This window comes from Zeus faber, assembly GCF_960531495.2.
Source record: "Zeus faber genome assembly, chromosome: 2".
NCBI lineage: Eukaryota > Metazoa > Chordata > Actinopteri > Zeiformes > Zeidae > Zeus > Zeus faber.
Genome location: NC_137189.1, coordinates 9755691 through 9780730, shown reverse-complemented (window position 1 = coordinate 9780730; position 25040 = coordinate 9755691). Strand labels below are relative to the sequence as shown.

General features: G+C 41.5%; 2 protein-coding genes across 3 annotated transcripts in view; both read right to left on the bottom strand.

Moving 5' to 3' along the window:
• ppp2r5cb (protein phosphatase 2, regulatory subunit B', gamma b) overlaps positions 1-11677 on the bottom strand; it is a gene marked incomplete at its 5' end in the record, with an annotated part of 48233 nt that extends 36556 nt beyond the window's left edge. For both annotated transcript variants that reach the window (XM_079996967.1, XM_079996968.1), the window contains 2 exons: positions 10801-10860; positions 11651-11677. In XM_079996967.1, coding sequence (XP_079853093.1) covers positions 10801-10860; positions 11651-11677 — 87 coding nt within the window. The remainder of the gene's footprint in view (positions 1-10800; positions 10861-11650) is intronic.
• Positions 11678-12935: 1258 nt separating this feature from the next.
• On the bottom strand, positions 12936-24823 carry LOC307247975 (heat shock protein HSP 90-alpha). Its single transcript, XM_080024152.1, has 11 exons — positions 24711-24823; positions 22920-23069; positions 21350-21716; positions 20747-20880; positions 19601-19918; positions 18513-18678; positions 18177-18367; positions 17582-17729; positions 16959-17227; positions 14629-14962; positions 12936-13052 (listed from the first exon to the last, which is right to left on the bottom strand). The coding sequence occupies exons 2-11, from the start codon at positions 23067-23069 to the stop codon at positions 12943-12945; spliced, it is 2187 nt and encodes a 728-aa protein (XP_079880278.1). The 5' UTR covers positions 24711-24823; the 3' UTR covers positions 12936-12942.
• Between the last annotated feature and the right edge of the window lie 217 nt (positions 24824-25040).

Sequence of the window (25040 nt, the reverse complement as noted above, 5' to 3'; positions counted from 1 at the left end):
CAGCCATTCCCTAATGATGCGACCTCCATGAGCTGGAGCATTGTCATCCATGAAGATGAAATGAGGCCTGTGTTGTTCATGCAGGGGCACAATGACTGGATTAATGATGTTATTCAGGTAGTATGGGCTTGTCACTGTACCATTCACAAAGTGTAGGGCAGTTCTGTATTGACTAGACACACCTGCCCACACTGTAACACCACCACCACCACCACCACCACCACCAAAGGCTCGTCTGGTGACAACAGTGGCTGATGCATGGCGCTCTCCTTGACGTCTCCAACATCGTTGGCGGCCATCATTTCTGCTCAACGTGAATCGACTTTCATCATAGAACAGCACTGAGGCCACTGGTCTCTCGTCCAGCGTCAATGCTCCCTGGCCCGTGCAAGATGATGATGCCTGTGCCTGGTGGGTGGTCAGGTACCCTTGCAGGTCGTCTAGCACGCGTCCCACGCTGATGTAAATGGTTTTGAATGGTCTGACGTGACACTTGGATGCCTCTCACCTCCCTTAAATGTGCCTGGAGTTAAGTGGCATTCATCACCCGGTTCCTCAGGGCACTGTTCACAATGAAGCGCTCATCAGTGTGGGATGTGGCCAAAGGACGTCCACTTCTATGCCTTTCTGTGACTCTTCCAGTCTCTCTGTATCTCTGTTGCAACCTGCTGATGACACTCTGTGACACTCTAAGCTCAGTGGCCACTTCCCTCTGAGAACATCCTGTTTGAAGCCTCACAATGGCGAGGTACTGTTGATCAATTGTTAGGTGTCATCTTGGTCTCATGATGTCAAAATGTGAACAGCATGATGAAGAGGACTGTTTAAATACCAATTCTAATTGAACCAGGAAATGTATTGGTCGATTCATGGATCAAACACCTGTTGTGAATTTTGCCGTTCAGCTCCTTGTTAGAGAACAGCAAGTTGTGCAAAAAGTACTGAAACACTGAACAGTTGGACATGTGCATTCAAAAGTTTAGAGAAGGTCAAATTAAATTCACCTGTAAAGGTTATAGTGCATTTTAGGTTCATCCTGAAATTTCACCGGAAAGCCGAATATCCCTAACTTTTTGTGAGTAGTGTGCGCACACACTATTTTTCTATGACTATGACTGATAAATGCGGTCTTTTCTTTCATTTTGCGTTATGACTTTTCATAATCAATTTATCAGTCTTGTAATTCTGCTACATTTAGAAGAAAAGTGTGCATTTGTGTGTCAATTTTATTTTTACATGAACGATTTTGGGAAAATACCGCAATATAATTTACTTGACAGATATTGCGCTTCAACCTTCAGTTCAATATTTACTGTGCAATAGATTTAAAAGATGTGATGAGCATTACCACATGAGATAGTTAAGCTGTTAAACGATGGTTCGATATTCAAATGCTATTTGAATTGAAAAAAATATATAAAAATCTGAAAATTTATATTTGGTGTAAAAAAAAAAAAAAAAAAAAAGCAGTATTTCAGCAGAAATTATTTTTTATAAAAATGTTGCAGGCATACATCCTCATATATCCTCTTTGTGCGTGCAAGTGAATGAGCTTTGTCCGTGCGCTCAAATATATATATATTTTTTAATCCACCAGCTGAGCAGGTGCAGGGACAGCTTTATGCTCAAATTAAAAGAGGGTCAAATAAAAAACCAAACAGACGCAGCGTTCTGCTAGAAGAGACTCTGTCCAGACTCTGCAGGTGTTCTGGGCTCTGCCAGGAGCACACACCCAGCACAGTGCTCTGTGGCATGGGGTGGCGCACTGGCTCCAACTGGGGAGCAGCGCGGAGGTTTAGTTAAAGCTGGAGCCCGAACGACGCCAGATTTTTGAGTCCGATGCCGATCATGATTTTTCAGAGTCCTAGAGAGCATACCAATTATGATGTTTTGACCAATATTGTAAAAAAGTGCAAATTTTTAACTTTTCAGCACACAAAAAAAAAATAAAGAGTTCAAATGAACGCATAACTTATGAAACAAATAACTTTTCCAAGTTCCCCATGAACGCAGCATCGATTTCTGTTTGGAAAGCCATGTCCATGTCTAATTCTGGGATGCCAACTTGCATTAAGAATGTGCGGGAGGGAATCGTATATGTTATATCCAGCATTCAAAGTTCAGAGCTCTGCTACAAACCCATGTTTGTAGCAGTGTTAATAGACAACGTCTGTAGCGAGGTAGAGGAATATGGCGTTCGTTATCTCACGGTTTGTGAGCCCTTTTCATAAGGAGTAACAAATCTCGCAAATAACTCTGAAATGGTAATTTGTTTACTAGACTTGGCTAGAGCATCACTATTTTCACATGACTTTTTGGTCGTACACTCGGCCTGTGGTGCTTTTTCAAGTGTCGATATAGGTTTGTGGTGTTGCCTCGTGATGTCGCGACTATTACATGACAGGCCTTGCACTACCATACAATACCTTCTTTTGTTGCACATCGGTCATCAAAAAAACCCTAAATACTCCCATACCACTGAAGTGCTGCTTTTCTTCAGGACTCAAGGTCCAATTGTCCACTGTTGCTTCTGGCACAGCACAGTCCATTTTTCCACACCACGAATGTAAAGTTTTCCATGGGTTTCATGTGTTTGTTGTTGGTGGGCGTATACGGACATATTGCAGTTGCCTTGGGTCACTTCTGATTGGGTAGCATGACACAGGATGCAACGGTACACAGTCTGTCATCGAACCATTCGAACCGTGGTATGCCGGTAGAAGTCTACCAGACGCATTGGCGCAGAGTACGGGCATGGCACGCAGTTACGGCTTCTTATTGAATCCACTGCTGCAGCTCCACCGGCAACGTCAGTCGTGCGGGGTCCGCCCACCCTTTTCAATAGTAACACGAGATAAAAGTACGTAGAAATGTTTTTATAAAGAGTGCAATCAATCAAACTGTCCGGTCCGGAGAATAACCCACCCTCCACCGTCCGTCTCCCTCTTCAATACTAACTTGTCTTGAAAGTCTTTAAGTTAGATTAAGTTGCCATCTCTTGCTCCTGTTTCCCCCTCTATGTAACACATAGCCTATGCTCATCCCTCACAAGGAGGTGCCCTGGCTGAAAAGGAGTGCACTCACTGTACCATAATGTTCACAAAGTTCACAAATGCACTGGTCTGACTGAGGTTTTATTTCAAGTTATTTTAGTATTATTTGTGTGTGAAAAATACTGTTCATACATGTTCCAGACAAAAATAACTAATATAGTACTGGTTTTATTTATTTTTTATTGTTTAACTTTTTTTTTTTTTTAAATATGTGACCCACTATCTCGCGCATTTCTAAAATCGCCAGGAGCAGCCAAATAAGCTGAAAAAAAAAAACCTTTCCTGAAGGAAAATTTGATTTTTCCAGATTTGTGTTCCTTTGAGTTTTTTTTTTTTTTTTTAATCTCAGCGTATTTTCAAAACAGTGTTTGATTTATAAATAGTAGAAAAATGTTAAACCGTCGAGTTCAATATTCCCGTTAGCTTACATGGTGAAACGCAGTTCACTTACCGAGACGCTGAACAGCGCTGAACAACAACGACCAATCATTTCCTTTAAGGCGACCATCCAGGAGAAGATCATTCCTCCATATTCCATGTGATATGAAGTCACAATGTGAAACTGTTTTGATAGAATTCAACCTTTAAGTCGTACTACTTTTACACACAAACTGAGACATCATTGTGGAGGGGGCATGTACCAACATGTACCATCGAAGAAGAAGTGCTGACATCAATTACGTAAACAAGACGAGCCTCCTTCGGTTTAACTTGTCTGAGAAAACTTTAATCTCCGTGTTGTTATGGATTATGAGAAGCGGGTGGAGGAAGATCTAAATCATATCGTGGACCTAAATCTGACCAGTGCGATAGATCCAAGTCCGTGTTAGCAGCGCGTACTGAACTTCATTTTCCGTGATGATAGTCAGTTCACCAACGGCGACGCGGAATCTGATATCATCCTGGACTTGGAGAACATTTCAAACAGCGTATTTCAACCTGAACGTGACAATGAAACTGAATATTTTCAAGAACCACCGGAGGAGACAGACGATACGCCCGGAAGAAGTTGATGATGTGATAAAGTCCGTTGAGGTTGGTTATTGGCAGATTATGAACAAGTTGTAATGCACAGTTGCAAGATTCTCAAGTTTACCTGCAAATTAAAAGAAAATGAAAAGAGGCCCCAACCAGGCTCTCAGAGTGTAGCTGGGGTAGGGGTTAGCCAAAATAATAACTCCAAGAACTTAAGAAGATATTTGGCATACGCACATTTTTATATTAATGACACACCGAGGATCATTTTCAGAGACTCATATTATTGATAGACTCTACATTTTCTGGTGTTGTCCGGTGTTGTTTTAAACACCTAAATAATTCCACTTTTGTATATTCTTACTGTTAAATAAAAGCTTTTATAAAAACAAAATATGTTGTGTGTCGACGACGCTGTTCAACATTCCCTCAAAACACAAGAACAATGCAAAGATTGCCCCATTCAGCAGGGTGTCAAGTCCCCATTCAGCAGGGTGTTAAGTAGCCATGTGACAACTAGCTTAGGCTCTGTTGGTCCTCTAACTATTTACTTTCTGGGAGCTGGCTGAATGAAGCCAAGTGTGGGGAAAACTTTTGCACAAGTGACATCTTGTTTTGAAGCTCTGATTCTTCACTTTCAAATGATGCGGGGGGGAAGGAAGAAAAAAAAAAAAAGACCCTAAAGTACGCGGTGGGTCACATATTACACACATTACACACATTACACACACACACACACACACACACACACACACACACACACACACACACACACACACACACACACACACACACACACACACACACACACACACACACACACACACACACACACACACACCACTTTACGACTGAGTGACGTTCCTCAGACCAGGTCGTTAAGTGAATTGGTCGATAAGCGAGGACCTGTGTTAGTTCACTGTAAGGGGGCGTGACCATTGGGAACTCTAGGGTAGTGAATACTGACAGACAGCGGGAACGAGACTGAGAACAGGGATGACATGCCTGACAGACGGCGCGCACGCAGCACGCATGTAGCGGCATTGTACGCAGAGTACAATACAGACTGGTCAGAGAGCTGGTAAGTCTGAACAGTCGTTCAACAGGGAGGTCTTTAAGTGATGAGTACCTGTATAAATAAATAATTTACGGAAATTCATATTTTAATTATCCACTGTCCTGGACACCTCTCCTTCATTCAGATGAACTTATGCAAACTATAACAACCCATTAATGAACTTGAATCCTCATCTACCCCCTCAGTCATACACAGAGCGTTACACTAGTTATTTGTGGCAAATTCTTTACACCTTTTAACTTGAAAGAAAAAAAAAAAATCTTAGATATAAAGATGCCAAAACCGTACAGTTACCATGGCCCCAAAACCTTATAACATACCGAACCGTGAGCGCACTGTACCGCTGCATCTCTTGTGCGCATGACTGTCACATGTGGAGGACGGCACTTCTGATTGGTGAGTCTGACTGGTACACGACAGGAGAAGGACAGCATGACGCGCCAGTTAAAACACGCTGCATATCGCAGCTTTTGCAATATGCTAATCGCGTTGTTTCCATTTTCACTATTACCAGAAGAGACATCCCTCCTCTCTCTCGCCATCGCTGGAGATATGTGCGAGGGGGCGGGGCCGGCTCCCTCTGCCTCACACACAGATGAAGGGACGAGAGCGCACATTGCATCCCGATCGCCCCCTCTCCATGCATAATGCGCAGAAAATAAAACACTGCTAATTCTGTTCTTTTTTTTTGTTCTTCTCTTAAAGAATAAAACAAAGAAGTGATAGGAGTACCATTAAAGTACCGAATCAATAAGCAGTATCTGTAAGAGTAGCGGTACCATCTTACAATACTCATCCCTACGAGCCGCGCCGTCCCCACGCTGTTTTTAGTTGTTTTATTTGGAGGAACAGGGCACTGCGATCGGAAAGCACGGAGAGCTGTGGCCAGGGCTGGACGTGGATGATTCATACACAGAAAAATATATTTACGATTCCCCTTATTTATAATTCCTCATTGAAATGTTATCCCTGTGGATTTTGCAAGCTTCTATCTGTTTTATCCTGTAATTGTAATGCACACTGACTGACAAAAAATAAAAGACTGCTAGAGTTGAAGAATCTCAGTTGACTGACAGGTTCCACTCATTGACTTTCAGGGGGCCGCCCTACTGGAAACCCTCATCAGACCAAGAATCCCCATGTAACAATGAGCTCAAAATAAAGAATCAGACCCCTTCATACCGCTTTTGTCTAACGTGGTAGTAGCAGGGGTTTTAGGGCTTTGTCAAAAGTAATTAAAAATTTCACTGAAGGCTCTGCGGTCATGAAGTCATCCTTATTCTTCTCACAGGCCACCAGTTCAGCAAGAAAATATTTGAGAGAACTTGATCTCATCCCGAAATCCATAATTTCACCAGCCAAACGGACTCCTACAGCCTCTGAACAGCGTTGTCCCACTGTGGAATCTAGAGAATGCAAGAAGCACCAGGTCCCCGGTCCCACAACTCTCACCTGCACACTAAAATTCACTCAACCATGTGACAGACAGGACCCTGGACTTATTTCACCAACTTAGTTTTGCTCACAGGGAAAAAGTAACTTCCAACTCAATTTAAATTGATTTTATTCTGTAAAAGTACAGCCCAGAGTTTCCGTTAGAAAAAAAAATTAGTGCCAGTCCATGTATCTTGGAAGACTTCAATGTCCCGGACAAATGGGAGAGATTCCGGTCAAATACGATTTGTGTTTATTGAGCTTAAAAACAATTGATAAGCAGGCTATACAGAGAATGAATTCATGAAGGCATGTAGATTTCATATTTATGATTGAATATTCCAAATAAAAGAAGTCCCTTCAGTTAACGGCGTTTTATAAATAAATATTACGCATATTACAATTTGAAATCAATTCCGTTTGTGAACAATAATGAACAAGTGCAGCTGCTTTAATCAAAATATCACTTAAATACAATTTTGATAAAAATCAAAAACAATATGGCAAGTAGGTCTAAATAAATAAAAGTTTGTGGTGTTGCACGTCCGATTTGGGTCGGAAATTAAATATCCAAAGAAAACGCGAAACTGTGGATGTATGTGTCCCTGTTGTCAACAATACATCGCCTTTCTGTTTCTCCTCAAGAGTTCTGGACGCTGTGCTCTCTCTGCTCTTTGAGTGCGTGTCTGTGTTTACAAGTGCAACATGCCCACAAGGGAGGGGGCGGGTCTTATTTCTATATCGACAAATGTGATTGATTAGAGGTGAAAGGTCAGCATTACATCGTCCAAGGTGATTGGCCAAACTTGGCCAAACTTGCCGAAAGCAGAAATTAACAGAACTGAGGATTTTTTTTTTTTATCTACATGATCGAGTCTATTTTATTTCGACAGAGGAAAAAAAATATGGTGATAATTATTGGATAACAGAAACACTGGTAGAGACCTAAACATTTTAGTAACAAACTAACAAAGAAATATTAATTATAAAGTATTATAGTTTGAAATGCTCTGTTGCCTCTCAAAAAACTTGCGCGAGGACCTCGTGTCTAGTATGCACATTTTTGTATTTTTAGAGCTTATAGAGCTCATTGTGCGTAATCACCGGGTGTCATGACATTGCACTGCATGTACAGTGGGCAAAAAAGTATTTAGTCAGCCACCAATGTGCAAGTTCTCCCGCTTAAAAAGATGAGAGGCCTGTTATTTTCATCATAGGTATACCTCAACTATGAGAGACAAAATGAGAAGAAAAAAAAAATCCAGAAAATCACATTGTCTGATTTTTAAAGAATTTATTTGCAAATTATGGTGGAAAATAAGTATTTGGTCAATAACAAAAGTTCATCTCAATACTTTGTTATATACCCTTTGTTTGCAATGACAGAGGTCAAACATATTCTGTCAGTCTTCACAAGGTTTTCACACACTGTTGCTGGTTTTTGGCCCATTCCTCCTTGCAGATCTCCTCTAGAGCAGTGATGTTTTGGGGCTGTCGCTGGGCAACACGGACTTTCAACTCCCTCCAAAGATTTTCTATGGGGTTGAGATCTGGAGACTGGCTAGGCCACTCCAGGACCTTGAAATGCTTCTTACGAAGCCACTCCTTCGTTGCCCGGGAGGTGTGTTTGGGATCATTGTCATGCTGAAAGACCCAGCCACGTTTCATCTTCAATGCCCTTGCTGATGGAAGGAGGTTTTTACTCAAAATCTCACGATACATGGCCCCATTCATTCTTTCCTTTACACGGATCAGTCGTCCTGGTCCCTTTGCAGAAAAACCGCCCCAAAGCATGATGTTTCCACCCCCATGCTTCACAGTAGGTATGGTGTTCTTTGGATGCAACTCAGCTTTCTTTCTCCTCCAACACACGACAAGTTGAGTTTTTACCAAAAAGTTCTATTTTGGTTTCATCTGACCATATGACATTCTCCCAATCCTCTTCTGGATCATCCAAATGCTCTCTAGCAAACTTCAGACGGGCCTGGACATGTACTGGCTTAAGCAGGGGGACACGTCTGGCACTGCAGGATTTGAGTCCCTGGCGGCGTAGTGTGTTACTGATGGTAGCCTTTGTTACTTTGGTCCCAGCTCTCTGCAGGTCATTCACTAGGTCCCCCCGTGTGGTTCTGGGATGTTTGCTCACCGCTCTTGTGATCATTTTGACCCCACGGGGTGAGATCTTGCGTGGAGCCCCAGATCGAGGGAGATTATCAGTGGTCTTGTATGTCTTCCATTTTCTAATAATTGCTCCCACAGTTGATTTCTTCACAACAAGCTGCTTACCTATTGCAGATTCAGTCTTCCCAGCCTGGTGCAGGTCTACAATTTTGTTTCTGGTGTCCTTTGACAGCTCTTTGGTCTTGGCCTTAGTGGAGTTTGGAGTGTGACTGTTTGAGGTTGTGGACAGGTGTCTTTTATACTGATAACGAGTTCAAACAGGTGCCATTAATACAGGTAAGGAGTGGAGGACAGAGGAGCCTCTTAAAGAAAAAGTTACAGGTCTGTGAAAGCCAGAAATCTTGCTTGTTTGTAGGTGACCAAATACTTATTTTACCGAGGAATTTACCAATTAATTCATTAAAAATCCTACAATGTTTTTTCCTGGATTTTCCCCCCCATTCTGTCTCTCATAGTTGAAGTGTACCTATGATGAAAATTACAGGCCTCTCTCATCTTTTTAAGTGGGAGAACTTGCACAATTGGTGGCTGACTAAATACTTTTTTGCCCCACTGTATGTATGACCGTATGTATATGTGTGTGACAAATAATCTCTTGAACTTGAACAGTGGGTGACCCACACACTAATGGATAATGTGAGAACAATGATGGGCGGTGCTCTTAATTGTCAGTCCATTGGTGTGTCGCTATTTTATTAAATTAAATAAATGCGTAGGCTATCATGTTAAACATTCTACCATGACAGCCATCTTATGCATTAAAAAGTGAGCATGAAAAATGATGTTGCGCTCTTCTTGCTGAATACAAAGTGATTGAAGCAACTTATTTTAGTGCTTCTTATCTCGGGAAAACCAAAAAATGCTTATTGGACTTGCTGTGATATCACCGCACCCCTTGCGAAATTATGAAGAGGTGTGGTTATTGACTAATTTGTCACCGTCAGTGTTTCCGCCAATCCCATAAATAGATGAAGAAGAAAAAATGAAATCTGTGGCGGAATTTGAGGCGAGAAATTAGCAATCCAGTTGCTGAATCTTCACTCATATAAGATCTACAAGACCTAATTTTAAATTTTGTTCCGACTGGTTGGTGTGCTCCAGTATTGGATGGAGTAGATGACCATATAAAGAACTCCGTGACAAGCTGACGTTAGCTTGTGCAGAGTAGAAAAAAAACCTTTGAAAACCGATGTTCAGAGTGGTCAGAAGCGTGTTTTGTTCACAGCGATTACTTTGTCATTCATTTATCTTGTTATGTGACACATTGGCCACATCAAATATGAACATCCCACATTGTAATATTATAAATATGCAGAAGATAAGGAAAAGCATAATAAGCCCTCCGTTAAACTCTTATAGACCGAAGGTTTCTGAAAATTACATGACAATCCCTCTAAAATAAATGTCCCATGAACTTACAGCAGATTTCCGATTGAGGAAGCATGAAGAGGGAAATGTCCCTCTCATCATAGAAAAGGAAACCCTTCCCAGGTAGCCACATAACAAATTTCTTCCAGACTACAAAAAGTGAATGAAAATGTATCAACCCGACCAACCCAGATTATTACAGTACAAAATTAACAGTATAAACTATTTCCTAAATCTGATAGTATAGCAGAGAGGCTGGTTGGGGTGGAGCTTAGAGAAGGTAATTCGGTAACAGCTTGGTGCCGAGGAATTTCAATTTGACACTAGCTTGCCGCATTAGCAGATGTGCTAGCACAGAAGAGGGATCAAACATCAAGGATTACAACAGAGAGATAGAGGTTGGGGTAAAAGATAAATTAATACGGCCTGAACAAAGAGCCTCACTGAATGCTGCAATGAAGTGAATGGAAACTGAATGCTGCAATGAAATAAATGGTTTTGGAAGAACATAAAGCCAGGCCAACAACTAAACCAATATTTTCAAATCCATATTGTGTTCAGACTGGCCAATTGATCCGCTGGACATAGAAAGCTGCCAAGCCAAACTGGCAGTACACATTCAAAGTTTACAGTGTTGTGGTGGAAACAACTGTCGGGCCCAGGGCGACGTGGTCCAACATGACGGGAGAGGGTGTTTTCAGTCGGCCTTACCTCATGCTCTGAATTCTCCTGGCCGCCACATTTGCCCACTTTTCCCGACTTAGAAGCTTCCTGAAAAAAAGTCATGGAGATGCACAGTGTGAAACAATGCAGACAGACCAGCCCAGGCATAGCAAGCCTGATCACACAATAATACACAAACACATTGTTAAGTCCGCTACTTGCTGCATATGATAACACACAAGGTAGCTTTGCCTTTGTTTACTTAAGATCTCTGCAACAAGTCTTCAAGGCAGACAGTAATTTCCATATATGCATGCTTGAAAATATTCTTGATTAATACTGATCAATACATTATAGTGTACCTTTGTAACCATTGTTTTCCACACCATATTTTATATATTTATGCAAACTTGCACAATTGACTATTTTTTGATAGAGAAATGTCATTGTTCATTTTAAGGCGTAGTGTTTATTATTAGCATATTGCAAAACGGTTTTTTTGGGGTTCATTGTATATTGCCAATTTCGTTCCATTTTTTGTTGTTATTGCTTCATTCTTATCGCCTATTGTTCGCACGTGAGGTGCTGTAACACTGCAATTTCCCTCCAGGGATTAATACATTAAGGATAAATCTATCCATCCATCCATCCCTCTATCCATCCGTCCATCCGTCCGTCCGCCCGTCCATCCATCCATCAGATTCACTCTAAGTGGGGCTAGCCCGTTAGCATACTTTGTGCTATTCTAGCTTGTGATTGATGCTCTTTGCTAGGTAATGGGACACTGGGCTAATTTGCCTCGTGTACGGTCTCCGCGTTTACACACATACACTAACACACACTTTTTTGGTTAACTTCATCCAACATAGCAACAACCCTCTCTGCTGTATTCCCTCACCTTCTCTTTCTTCGTTTTATTCGGCATTGCAGATGTCGCCGCCGGGCCTCCTCCTCGGCTGTTCCACAACTAAGCACGGCCAGTGCGGCTCTGCCGGGCAGCTGGGCGGCACACCCCGCCTCCTCTCCGCGCTGATTGCCTGATGCCAGTCAGCTGACACCCAGCGTCAGCGGTGGACGTTCGGCGTCTTATAAAGCGACGAGCGCTCCCTGGCGGCGGGAGGACTTACAGCAGGTGGAAGAAGTGGAGGCGCCTGCGATCTTTCCGTAAGACGTCCCGAACTTTCAGAATATAGACTCAAGAACAATTTGGGTTGACTTTGGAACACAACGACCACAGCAACAATTCTTGTTTTCGTGAGATTGTACACTAATTGTTGATACAGAATGCGGCTGGGGCTCAACCAGCCAAAGAGGGCACACGTTACACGTTAGCCATCCAGGCTGTTCTCACTTGTAGTTCCACGTTGGTGGAACGAGCTGCCAAAAGCCACCAGAGCAGGGGCCTCCCTCCCTGTCTTTAAGAAGCACTTGAAGACCCAGCTCTTCAGGGAGCACCTCCTCTCCTAGCTCACAATTACACAGCACTACTTAGCAGTATTGATTTATTGTTACACTAATGTTTCTGTTGCAATGTAGCTTGAATGTTCTTCTCCCTCGTAAGCCGCTTTGGATAAAAGCGTCTGCTAAATGACTAAATCTAATTATATAATGTTCCATTTCTGCCATGTTGGTTGCGTAGATTGTCCACACTGCACCTTCACAGGCTGCTTTGAACAGTGACTCCAAAGTGACAATGAAATCTAATTATGCAATTGAAATGTAATGTTATTAATTAACATTCCAGCTGGACAATCCTTGGCAGCAGGTTCAAACTAAAAATATTTTCAGTGACCACCGCTCTATGTATCACTAGTAACTACATTTGAATGCTTGGAATTTTTCTTCCCCACATAAAATCAAAGAGAAACAAACAACCGGTTAAGATGGAAAACTTTATTTCTGGGTACCATCATTCCAAATAACAGTATCAATTTTGATATTTACAGCAAGTGAGAACACACAGAGAATGCTGGAATGTCAATAAATAAAAAATGCATTGGTACAACTCAATTTACAAAAAAGATGACTTCAACAACAAAAAAAAAAAAGAAACTTCTCGGGAATGCATTTTATGAATTTCATAGTCAATGCACTGGGACCTTTAGTGTGATGTGGCGTTCCACATCCACAAACAGTAAACTCTTATAGAACAAAACTGCTAAAAACTAGCAGACACAAAAGTCGGGAAAGCTAATCAACCTCCTCCATCCTGGAGGTGTCATCGTCCCCTTCCAGAGGCGGCATGTCCTCAGCGGGAGCCGGCGCAGGCTCGTCTGCCGTGAGGTCGTCCTCATCGATTCCTGAGGAGAGAGGAGTAAGAAAAAAGGCAAAAAAGGGTGAGTATTTCATGCATCATTTTGCAGTCACTACCAGTGCCAGCAACTACACTGGAATAATTAAGGGCCTACAGACACCCTGACCTATCAAGGTGATAGGTCAGGGTGTCTGTACGTATCCCAGAGCTGGATTTATTACTATTTAAGACCTTTATGACACATGTAAATACAATTTAAGACAGATTTTTGGACAAATAATTTATCTTAAATAAGTATTGCAGTTAAGTAGTATATATTTGGCACAGGTATGTATTTGAAACAGTAGGTTATGAACTAGATGAATCTATGAACTGTTACTAGTTTACTTTAGTTCAGATAATAATAATAATATTATAATAATGTAAAAGATGAGGAACTGGAATTAATATAAACATTCCTTTGGGTTCATCTAGAAGAGGCATTTTCCCCAATAGCTAAGTATGAAGATAAATAGAAGGTTCAAACAGTAGGCTTTGAGGTTTTATAACATCAGAAATGTTGACGCTTAAACAGAAGTTGACAAATGTTTTTTAAAAAATATGGAAAAATACAAATCTGACAAAGTGTTTGTGGAAATTTAGGCCTCAAAAAAAAAATTTAAGACAATTGATGACATTTAAAGGTGCAGTGTTAAGTACTTAGAGAACGACTTGGCAGAAGCCACGTCAAGTATGTTTTAATTTGTGTATAATCCCAAGAAAATAACAATCGCATTTTCGTCACCTCAGAATGAGGCGTTTTTAAACTACATAGGGAGTGCGTACGCTTCCACGGAGGCCGCCATGTTTCTACTGCAGCCCAGAATGGATAAAACCAAACACTGGTTCTAGAGAGGGCCTTTCGTGTTTTTCGCGAGTTTCGGCCACCGTCTCTTCCACGGAGGCTGCCATGTAGCACTGCCATGGCCAGGGATATTCAGTTGGTTGTGATATGCAACCACACCGCTAGATGCCACTAAATTCTACACACTGCACCTTTAAGGCTTAATATTTGTAAAACTTGAATATAAAAGAAATTCAAAATTTAAGACTAAGACATTTCAAGGACCTGCAGACCTCCTGGAGATGGTCGGCAGGGCCAGCTCTAGCCATTTTTCTTGAGGCAAACTGTCGGGTGGGGATTGTTTTGTGCTTGTTTTGTTCCATGAGGAAACGGTAAAATAAAATAACCTACTTCTAAAATAAACACTTTTGGATTGGCACCCGAGCGTCCACCGCGTCATAGGCACCATCGGAGGGAGAAAGGTTCACAAATCACTCCCCAATTGCTCCCCCTGCGCGCCGTGCCCCCCTCGGGACGGCACCCTATGTCGCCTATAGGAAGAGCCGGCCCTTATGGTCGCTGTTAACCTTCTTAGACTCAGCTAGGCCCAGCTTGATTATACTGTAGATACCTTTGGAAACTAATGACCTTATTTGTAACACTGGATATGTAATTAATCCAGTCAATTCTAAGATTTATGACTTTTAAGTCCTAATATTGATAAAACTGAATTGCAGACATTTGAAGGAGCTTTCAAGGAGCTACAGACCCCCTGAAGAAGATCGGTGTTAGGACTCACCCAGGCCCAGCTTGATCATCCTGTAGATGCGGTTGGAGTGCGTTTGAGGGTCGTCCAGGGTGAAACCTGAGGACAGCAGGGCCGTCTCAAACAGCAGGATCACCAGGTCCTTCACCGACTTGTCGTTCTTGTCTGCCTCCGCCTTCTGCCGCAGCGTCTCCACAATGGGGTGGTCGGGGTTGATCTCCAGGTGCTTCTTGGCCGCCATGTAGCCCATGGTGGAGTTGTCCCTCAGAGCCTGGGCCTTCATGATCCTCTCCATGTTGGCCGTCCAGCCATAGGTGCTGGTGACGATGCAGCACGGTGAGGAGACCAGACGGTTGGAGACTGTCACCTGTGGAAAAAAAATTAAGATGAAGTAATTTTCCCTCTGCAATATTATGGCATGACCCAAACGTTTTCTTTTCAAAAATATAATTTTCCTGGACATTTTTCATGACCCGCACATTAATTCATGTGTTTCCCATACACAATCTCTCTTTCTCGTGTTGCAAGTCTGTCAACCAAGACACAGCGAGAATTTATGGCACCATGATCTAATCTGACAAAGGGTGAGTATCGTGAGAGACAAAAATATCATTAAGTCTGATCCCGGCACAAAACACCATAATTTTGCATCCAGTTTTTGGGTTTCTGTGAACCGCAGCATGAGTTACAATTTTCCTAGTTTATATTGAACGCGGCATCGGCTCCTCCGAAGTCTGTCGTCGCGAACAAGCTTAAATAACTAGGTCTACACAGCCCAACTCTCTGAATGCGAATGAGCACCCAGAGAACTGGACTTATATAACATGGGATGATACGTCACAAAGCCGCTCCTCAAACCAATCAAGTCAAGGTGAATGTTTGTCAACTTCAGGTAAATGTGCAATGGTTTTTCCACCAATTTCTGCTCCAAATGTACAGCGATATTGATCAAACTTGAACCACGACATTTCTGAAATGTACCAGTTCCAACGAGACCTCAACCATGACTGTGCGTACTGCGGTTACCGCGTTTGATACTTTTGGCCCGAAAATGCCAAGAAGATTAATAATAAAAATCGGCGCAAAAATAGGTTTCCAGTGCAGCGGATGGAACTCCCTAATAAGATACAATAATTGTGGCTCTATTCATTCATCATCCGTCATTCTGATGATGCATTAAAGGCAAAAATAATATGTTGATCAAAATTGCGTGTGTGTCCTCTGAGGGAGAGATTGGGACGCAACCTGTGCCCGTCTCCCTCTCCATGCGTAAAAGACATTGGAGAGAGAGCGATCAGATAAATAACGCAATTAAAAATATTGTGTTTTTATTTCAGATGTATTTATTTTACATCTGGAAAATATAACAGAGTGTCCCTGTCACCGTATGTAACAGGGACACTCTCTCAGACCCGCCCCCCCGGTCAGCTATCACCACAAATATCAAATTCTGTGGGAGAGGCCTTATATACACAGTATATATTATTCATCTCGTTGTAATCTAGTATTATCGCATTTTTTTTCCAATTACTTTTCAAGCACTTCAGCACAAAGGGGACTGTTTTCAAAGTATTCCACCACTTAAATTTCTGAGGACAAAATTCAAGGACTTCAAGCACCTCAAGGACCTGGTAGGAACCCTGTTGATTGATCCCTGTGAAGAAATTCAGACGTTGCAGCAGCTCATTGGGAGATATGAAGTACAGAAAAATATATACATAAAAAATACTAACATGAAAAGTAATAGCTAGTAAACCCCTCAAAGGGTCATTCATATTAAGACCCTGTCCACTCATGTGTTTTTTTATTTATTTATTAGACCTCTTCTAAGTCTGGTTGTGAACAGGCATATTGTTTCACCCGTTAGAACAGGACTACAGTATACCTTGCTGATGTCTACATTTCTGACCTTAGCTCTGGTTATATGGAATATAAACGGTCACTATTCAATATTGTTGTACAAAAACAAAACTTTTGTTGCATGCTGAATACAACTTTTTTCAGGACAAAGCTTGTTTTCCATGACTTTTCCACTGGAAAACTACATCACAAAATTCCAGGCATTCCAGGACATGCAAGAACCCTGCAAGTAATTACAACTGCATATTGATTTCGGATTTCAGAAAGAAAGAAGGTAAAAACAACCTCTCATCTTTATAGAGGGCTGGTAATGGTAGAGATTAAAATAAGGAAGAATCATGCACACTACACTCAGTGTAGCTCCTTACAGTTATTCTCAATAACCGAAACATTTGTTCGTGAAAATAACTAAGGAGCTAGAGAGTCAGCGGTATCCTCTCGATTTAACATTTCAAGCTCTTATTTTAAGACTGTTTGTGAGCTTTAAGGCTCATTCCTCTCACCTTCTCCACTTTCTTCTCCAGGATGTCCTTCATAATCTTGCATAGGCTCTCAAACTGAGACTTCTTCTCCTCCTGCCTCTTCTTCTCGTCTTCATCTTCAGGCAACTCCAGGCCCTCCTTGGTCACGGAAACCAGGTTCTTGCCCTCAAAGTCCTTCAGCTGCTGGACGCAGTACTCATCGATGGGCTCTATCATGTAGATCACCTCCAGGCCGGCCTTGCGTAGGCGCTCCACGAAGGCGGAGTTGGCCACCTGGTCTTTGGTCTCACCTGGAAAAGGTGGGAGAGCAGGCATTTTATATGGGAACTACAACAAAATGCACACACAGTATCTGCAGGTATCAGATAGTTGAATTTAATACTTGTGAGAACTTTTAAGACAGACTTTAAGACAAATGGACAATAATTTTCCGACAAACCATCTCTCTAACTCAAAAAGGTGTGTCAGCTAAGTATGAAGTGAGAAGGATTATTCTACATTTGGTATGAAGGCAGTATTAGGTTCATCTGTAGGCTTATTAATAATAATAATAATAATAATAATAACTGCAGGCAGCAATACACACAGTTTCTGATCATAAAATACGCAAATTGAGCCCCATAGCGGATTGTGAGATGCCTCACCAGTGATGTAGTAGATGTGTTTCTGGGAGTCCTTCATGCGCGTGACGTAATCCTTCAGGGAAACCATCTCGTCTCCAGAGGCAGAGGTGTAGTAGCGCAGCATCTCAGACAGCTTCTTCCTGTTCTGGGAGTCCTCGTGGATGCCCAGCTGGAGAAAATGGGAATGGGAATATTTAAAAAACTGATTTCCAGTTACTTATAATCAGTGGATCGGGGGCCATCATTGACCGTGTCTATGAACTACAATGATTAGCTTATGATCTTCCAAAGAGACACCAATGTATCTGTAATGTTACTCAATTGCAGAAGCTCGTGCTACAGTATTTTAAATTAATTACAACATCTGATACTGATCTTTATTTCTAAACAGCTGAGACACAACAGAAGGTGGCGGTAAGGAGTGCTTAATAAGGCTCAGAGCAGCTTAGCACCAAGACAACATGGCGAGAGGATCAGACAGGTGGCTGCTGAGAAGGTCACAAGGACAAACGACTAATAAGAAAATGGATGACTGGCTTATGGTAGCCTCGAAGATGGGCACCATTTTGATGGCCAAAAAAATACATATTTATTTTTCAGAAAGTCTAAAACCAACCTTGAGGTTCTTGGAGAACTGCTCATAGTACTTCTTGTAGTTCTCCTTGTCCTCGGACAGCTCTGTGAAGAGCTCCAGGCACTTCTTGACCAGGTTCTTGCGGATGACCTTCAGGATCTTGCTTTGCTGCAGCATCTCTCTGGAGATGTTCAGGGGCAGATCCTCGGAGTCCACCACACCCTTGATGAAGTCTAAGAATGGACAAGAAACCGTTCAGTTGTGTTCTACAGCGTATTCCATGAATGAAACTTGAGCACATTCTTTTAATGTAATTACGCAGGTAGGCATATTCTTTACATAAAATTAAGTTCTTGAAGGGGTTTCAGGAAGACTCACTGAGGTACTCTGGAATGAGCTCGTCACAGTTGTCCATGATGAAGACCCTACGAACGTACAGCTTGATGTTGTTTTTCTTCTTCTTGTTCTCAAAGAGGTCGAAGGGCGCACGGCGAGGCACGAACAGCAGCGCACGGAACTCCAGCTGGCCTTCCACTGAGAAGTGCTGCGGGAAACAAAATGATCCGTTCAGTTTCTATGTTGTCTCTGCACAACTCATCTAAGTAGCGCCTCTGAATATCTAAATCATCAGGGTTCAAGATATAGTCTTGAGTTCGTTTTGAAGGATATGATGTAATTGTGGCTGATATATTATCTGCAGATATTTGATGAATATTTTTAACGTGACTATTCACTGGAAGGACTGAACAGTTTAAGTTATGAATTACCATTTAAAAATGGGCCACTCAGCACTATTGTATAAAATGTCTATCACGTTCTTGTTATTGTACTGATGTAAGCCAGGGATTCCCAAACTGGGGACCGTGGCCCCTTCTGGGTCCTCATGAATTGCAGGGCAACCGTAGCAAAGCTTTATTCAAATCTATTATTTATTATATTAAAAATAGAATTAAAACAATTTATAAATACACTCAACCTCACTAACTATGGGAGGGAACTTGATTGTTGTGAGATTTGCATTTTATTTTCTGTAGTGTTTAACTTCAATGTTAAACCATATAACATATATAAGTGTGTTCTTTTAGTTTTCTGTGGGGGTCTACCAAGGGGATCTTATTGTGAAAAAGTTTGTGGTAAAGGCCAAATTCTGTATCAAAAGATCCACAGGGTTCATTCTGGCATTACAAAATGAAATTCAAGGACTTTCACTTACTTTTGCACCATTTTCAAGGACTTCACCCAAGTCAAAGTTAATTTTAATAATATAATCTTAGTCTCATTTTCTATTTTACATACATACGTATATATAATATACTGAGGACACTCAGTGAAATGACTTCACAAAAGACAAAAAGGGCTATTTTCAAGGTATTCCAGTACTTAACATCCTGAGTATGAAATTCAAGCACTTCAAGGACCTGGTGAGAACCCTGCATTCATATTTGATGAAGTAAGGGCTTCCTCACCTTGATGGCCAGATGGTCCTCCCAGTCATTGGTCAGGCTTTTGTAGAACTCTCCGTACTCCTCATTGGTGATATCATCTGGGTTTCGCGTCCACAGCGGCTTGGTTTTGTTCAGCTCCTCCTGGTCGATATACTTCTCCTTGATCTTCTTCTTCTTCTTTTTGTCCGAGCACTTGTCGTGGTCGTGCTCCTCATCAGAGCCAACATCCTCGATTTCGGGCTTGTCCTCTTGCTCCTCCCCCTCCTCTTCAACTTCCTTCTTCTCCTCCACCTCCTCCTCCTCGTCGTCACTCACCTCCTTGTCACGCTCTTTCTCGACCTAAAACGTACAGAGGAGGCGCACTTTCAAAAGTTTGTCTCTTGCGGCTCCCAAGCATATCTTTTAACTATGAAATATTTTGTTTCCATTTATACCACAAAAAACAAAACATTCAAAAAACATTTATAAAGATTTAATGTGGCTGGACTCAATTAACATTCTCTAAAACAAATTACACATATAATATATTATAATGAAAACAAGGGCGAAAAAATTCCATCCTATTGTTTTAAATTAAATGATATATTCCCAATACATTTCTTGCTCCACCGTCTTCTAATGGAGTGAAGAGCATTTCAGTGGTTCAGTTAGATTCTCACTTAGCTTTGTTCATTGGAGAGATCTGTACCTTTTAATAGTTAGTTTACGAGCCAAGATTGTGTTTAGCGAGGTAGATTTCAGGGGGGGGGGATCCAGGTGATAGGTCCCCCTCAATATTTAGAACAAGTGACATATCCACCATAAATGGATGCAGAAAAAACACAAATTGGTGAATAAAGATTCACGAGAATGCAGGAAATTAAGTGTTTGACGCTCAATGTTTCCTGGGGGAGGACCCCCAGACCCCCGCTTAATGTTATCTCTGTGTATTTTGTAAGCTATCCTGTTATTGTAATACACAATGGCTGACAAAAATAAAGAAATAAAACGACTGCAACTGACAGGTCCCCGACTGGTGATTCGACTCATCGACTTTCAGCTATTTGTTATCTATTTTACAACATGAGGTGAATTATTAGGTGTTTTACATATTTTCTGTTATTTACAATATTACATTATCATTGTTTACATTATTATACTTTAACTTTAAAAATGAGATACACTTACAAAGAGTGTGATGGGGTAGCCAATGAACTGCGAGTGCTTCTTGACAATCTCTTTGATCCTTCGCTCCTCTATGTACTCGGCCTGGTCCTCTTTCAGGTGCAGGACAACCTTTGTACCGCGTCCCATAGGCTCAGCTGTGAGGGAAAGAAAATAGAAAGGCAAAGAAAATATGGGGGAAAAAAGTAATAAATATTTACTCCAGTGTTGGAAACCTTTTTCCTGCCACGGCACACCTTATACAATTAAAATATCCCACAGCCCATAATCCCATTAACCACAAAAAATATGATACGCATGTATTACTGTGCTTATTATTATCGCCTTAAAATAATTCTCACTTTCAGTATGAAACAAGCTTATTGTGAGGAACACAGCTGCTATTCTAGCTGAAAATTATGAATTAGCACAGCCTTGCAACGCAAGAGCCAATTTTTATCCTCTATTTATTATAAATAAAATTAAAAAATAATAAAATCACAGCCCACCTGGTGAGCTCTGAAAGCTGACTAGTGTGCCACGACAAAGCGTTTGGAAAACATTGATTTAACCTCCAATGAAGACATATAATAAATTTGAATCCACTGTTGATAAGGCATCACTTACAGTTGTCTACTTTCACAGTGAATGAGCCTCCGGCGGAAGATTCCCAGGCGTACTGCTCGTCATCCAGGTGCTTGGTGATGACAGTTACCTTATCCGCCACCAGGTAGGCGGAGTAGAAACCCACACCAAACTGACCGATCATGGAGATGTCGGCTCCAGCCTGCAGGGCCTCCATGAAGGCCTTGGTGCCCGACTTGGCAATGGTTCCCAGGTTGTTGATCAGGTCGGCCTTGGTCATGCCGATGCCCGTGTCGATCAGGGTCAGTGTACGCTCCTCCTTGTTCGGGATGATCTCAATCTTCAGGTCCTTGCCAGAGTCCAGCTTAGATGGATCCGTGAGACTCTCATAGCGGATTTTATCCAACGCCTATGAAAAACAAAATAAAGTGTTCATTTCAGGTATTAAGTGAAATGTTTTTGTTTATGCTTATAATTTGTATCCAACCAACATTTACGGACATGAAATGTTTTTAGGTTCAAAAATTCAGTGACGAGAAATCATGAATAATGTAGAGCACAAAAGTCCAATGTTCCCAAGTGTCTAGCTTCTGGTTAACGTTATTTTAGAGCAGGGCTGCAAGAATGAAATTCAAATAGTATTTAATTCCAAAAAATAACACTAGTTGAATGCTGAAATTGCCATTCGATTGTGTATTGTGTGTTTATAAATAAATAATTGATTATATTTATTAGCAATTCTGTGATTTTAGCTAACATTCGCGAATCAATTCACACATTATGAGCAAAAAAGTTCAATATAAGTTCATCCAGTTTGTTGCACAGTGAATGCACATTAGAAAGAAATATACCCAGTAACTATGTGTGAAGTCAGTGTCGGCGAAGACGCACTGTGTGTAAAAGGGAGAGTGCCCTTTTGACCATAATGTCCAGTAATTAAGAGATATGGCAATGAAAGTAGGAAATAAACACCACATCACAGACAGAATGTCCTCTAGTGCAGAGTTTTCTAACCACATTTGCCAACAGGCCCCAAAAATACGGTCTGTAAACGGAAGTAAATGAAATACATCCAGAGTTTTGGCTTTGTTTGGAGAAAAGATCCCCCCAGTACTCTATCTGAGCATTAAAAATGTAAATATATTCAAATATTAAAAATAATAAAGCATAGAAATTTGGATGGGATTATAGAGGAATATCTGCAGCCCTATCTTCTCTTGAGCATGACAACATTAAAACTAGATAAGAGTGAATGTGCCATTTTTACTTTGTGGAGATTAATTAAAGATTAAAGATGCACAGAATTTTTCAAAAGTGTATAGCATATGGAAAATACAAAGGCATATTGTTAACGGTAAGAAAGTATAGTAAAGAATAATTGTTAAGGAATGTGTATCAGAGTCAGGATATTGTATCAAAGTTTTTTAAGTGAATTAATTAAAAAACATTTTTTACAATGAATAAATGTAACAAACATTTGTAAATGTTCTGGGAAGGAATATTGAGATTGTACCACTACTTAGTGAAGCTGCAAGTAGCGGCTGCATCTGTGACGGGTACCCAAATATTAAAATCTTAAAAGATGACATTCATAAAAGCTTGATCAACGTACATCTGAGGAGTTGGAAATGAGCTCCCTCAGGAAGATTTCCTTGTTGGAGTAGAAAGTGTTGATGATCAGAGACATGAGCTGAGCAATCTCAGCCTGGAAAGCAAAGGTCTCGGCCTCCTCCTCCATGGGCTGGTCCTGGGGTTCAGGCATCTGAACAGAGGAATGAGTACAAGGGAATTAAAGAAAACAATTATAAACTGTTGACATTTGATCTACTATTTTGGTTAAATAGAGAAATGGTATACGGTGTTTGTTTGCTTTAGGAAGGCAATATGTCCACCAATTACTGCTTCTTCAGATAAACCTAAGTAGCCCTATTGATGATTTGATTCAACTCAAAGACAGACAACTATAACTTACAGAATTGGTCTGTCAAAAGATATTGACAGAGCTACTAATTTGTATTCATACCTACTCAACATTTCCAGAACATTTTTTTTAGATGATTTGTGATAATTAAAAGTTGATATAACTGAAAAGAAACGGATCAATATCATCTTGGATGAATGAAGTCTATACTCAAATTGGTCTGATCCATATCCCTGTTTAGATTGAAATGTAACTGATGGATAAGTGCACTTCAGTAATCATGTGTTCATGACAACAGGCTTATGGTTATTCAGCCATGTGCCTGTCCTGATTGCTGCAGCACTTCCTGTAATCCACCTAGAACCAGGGGAAAAAAAAAAAACACCACACCACAGACTTTCGACTTTAACTCCACTACATTTCAGAGCAAATATCTGTTATTTTGATTCTACTACACTTCTCTCAAAGTCAGGTTACCTCATCTTGGTTTTTTTTAATTTTTATCCAATCAGATTTATATCCTAATATAGCCAAAGAAAGAGGGGGAATAGCAGGCTGTATCTTTCATATTGCTCATCAATTATTACTATTCATGAGTTCCATGTCCTTCAAAATGATGATGACACGATCTATACTATTTTTGTAAATCGTAATCAGGATCTGCATCAGCACCCAGAAAAAAAGCCATTAGTCTTGATATAAGACTTGTAATATTCTACGTACGTTCAAGAGTAGGTACTTGTATACTTTTACCTAGGTATAAATGTGCATGTGGTACTTTTGACAACTTGGTGTCGGGGCATTTAAATAACTCCAGCGGAAAGGTCTGAGCACATGGTCGGCGCTGCCTCGCAGGATCAGCCCAGAAGAGCTCCCCCTGCCGGCTGGACTGGAGAACAGCGGGATTCTAGAAACTACCAGGACCTCCAGCAGAGCGCTGAGACAACACGAGCAGATGCTCATTGAGCTTATTAAATCTAGTATTAGTGCTCTTCCCCTCTGGCCACTTCTGTTCACTCCAATTAAATCAGGTTCAATGCTTCACCGCGCGGTGCGTGTACCATCTCTCTAGTTGTGTTATTAATGTATATATTAAAAAAGAAACGGATAACAAAACTCCACCACAAACGTGACCAAATACTGAAGTCAAAAGTTTAAGGAGGTCAGCGTACATGCAATCCCAATTTACCTGCTGTACATTGCTAAAACCGTTACGTGAAGACATAACAGGAGACGCTTCATCCAATTTGTGCCACAGAATCGCCCCCAAAAGAACACCCTTCTGACGTCATTACACGTATTAAAACAAGTCACCTTCGGGAGGTAGCTAACGCGGGATGAGCGAGCGTTGGCCTATCTTTACAGGATTAGGGAATAAATCGGGATAGACACCTAATTAAAGCAAGAAAACCAAACAAACGATGACAAATAACGACTGTGTTGACTGTGTAACACAGCCCTACGAGCGTCACGCCTGTTCACCTTTAATCCCGGAACGTATTGGAAATTCCTCGGTGATGAGCGGCCGTTGCACTGGCTGCGGCGGTGCGGCGGGACCGGCGGGTGGAGTGGGGATGCTGGGGCGCCGGGCAGCTTTTGTACTCCCACCCCCGCCGACTCTTCCAGAATCGTCTGGAAGCTTCCTCGCCGGGGGCTTTGGTGCCGGGCGGCGATTGGCGCAGCGGGCCGTCAATCGCCCGGATTGGCCCGTTTGGGTCGCGCCCAGCTAGCGTTGAACTGCATGGGGAGGGCGGGGCCGGCGGGGCACGGCTGCGCGATGTGCGTCGAGTCGCAGCGGGAATGGGGAAGCGA

What these genes read in the sequence shown, in the direction of transcription:
- LOC307247975 (XM_080024152.1), bottom strand. Translation starts at nt 23,069, where the DNA reads ATGCCTGAACCCCAGGACCAGCCCATGGAGGAGGAGGCCGAGACCTTT. An exon ending in GCTACCCCATCACACTCTTT is followed by an intron (nt 19,919 to 20,746) that starts GTAAGTGTATCT and finishes TGTACGTTTTAG; the next exon opens with GTCGAGAAAGAGCGTGACAA. An exon ending in AGTTCTCCAAGAACCTCAAG is followed by an intron (nt 17,730 to 18,176) that starts GTTGGTTTTAGA and finishes CATTTTCTCCAG; the next exon opens with CTGGGCATCCACGAGGACTC.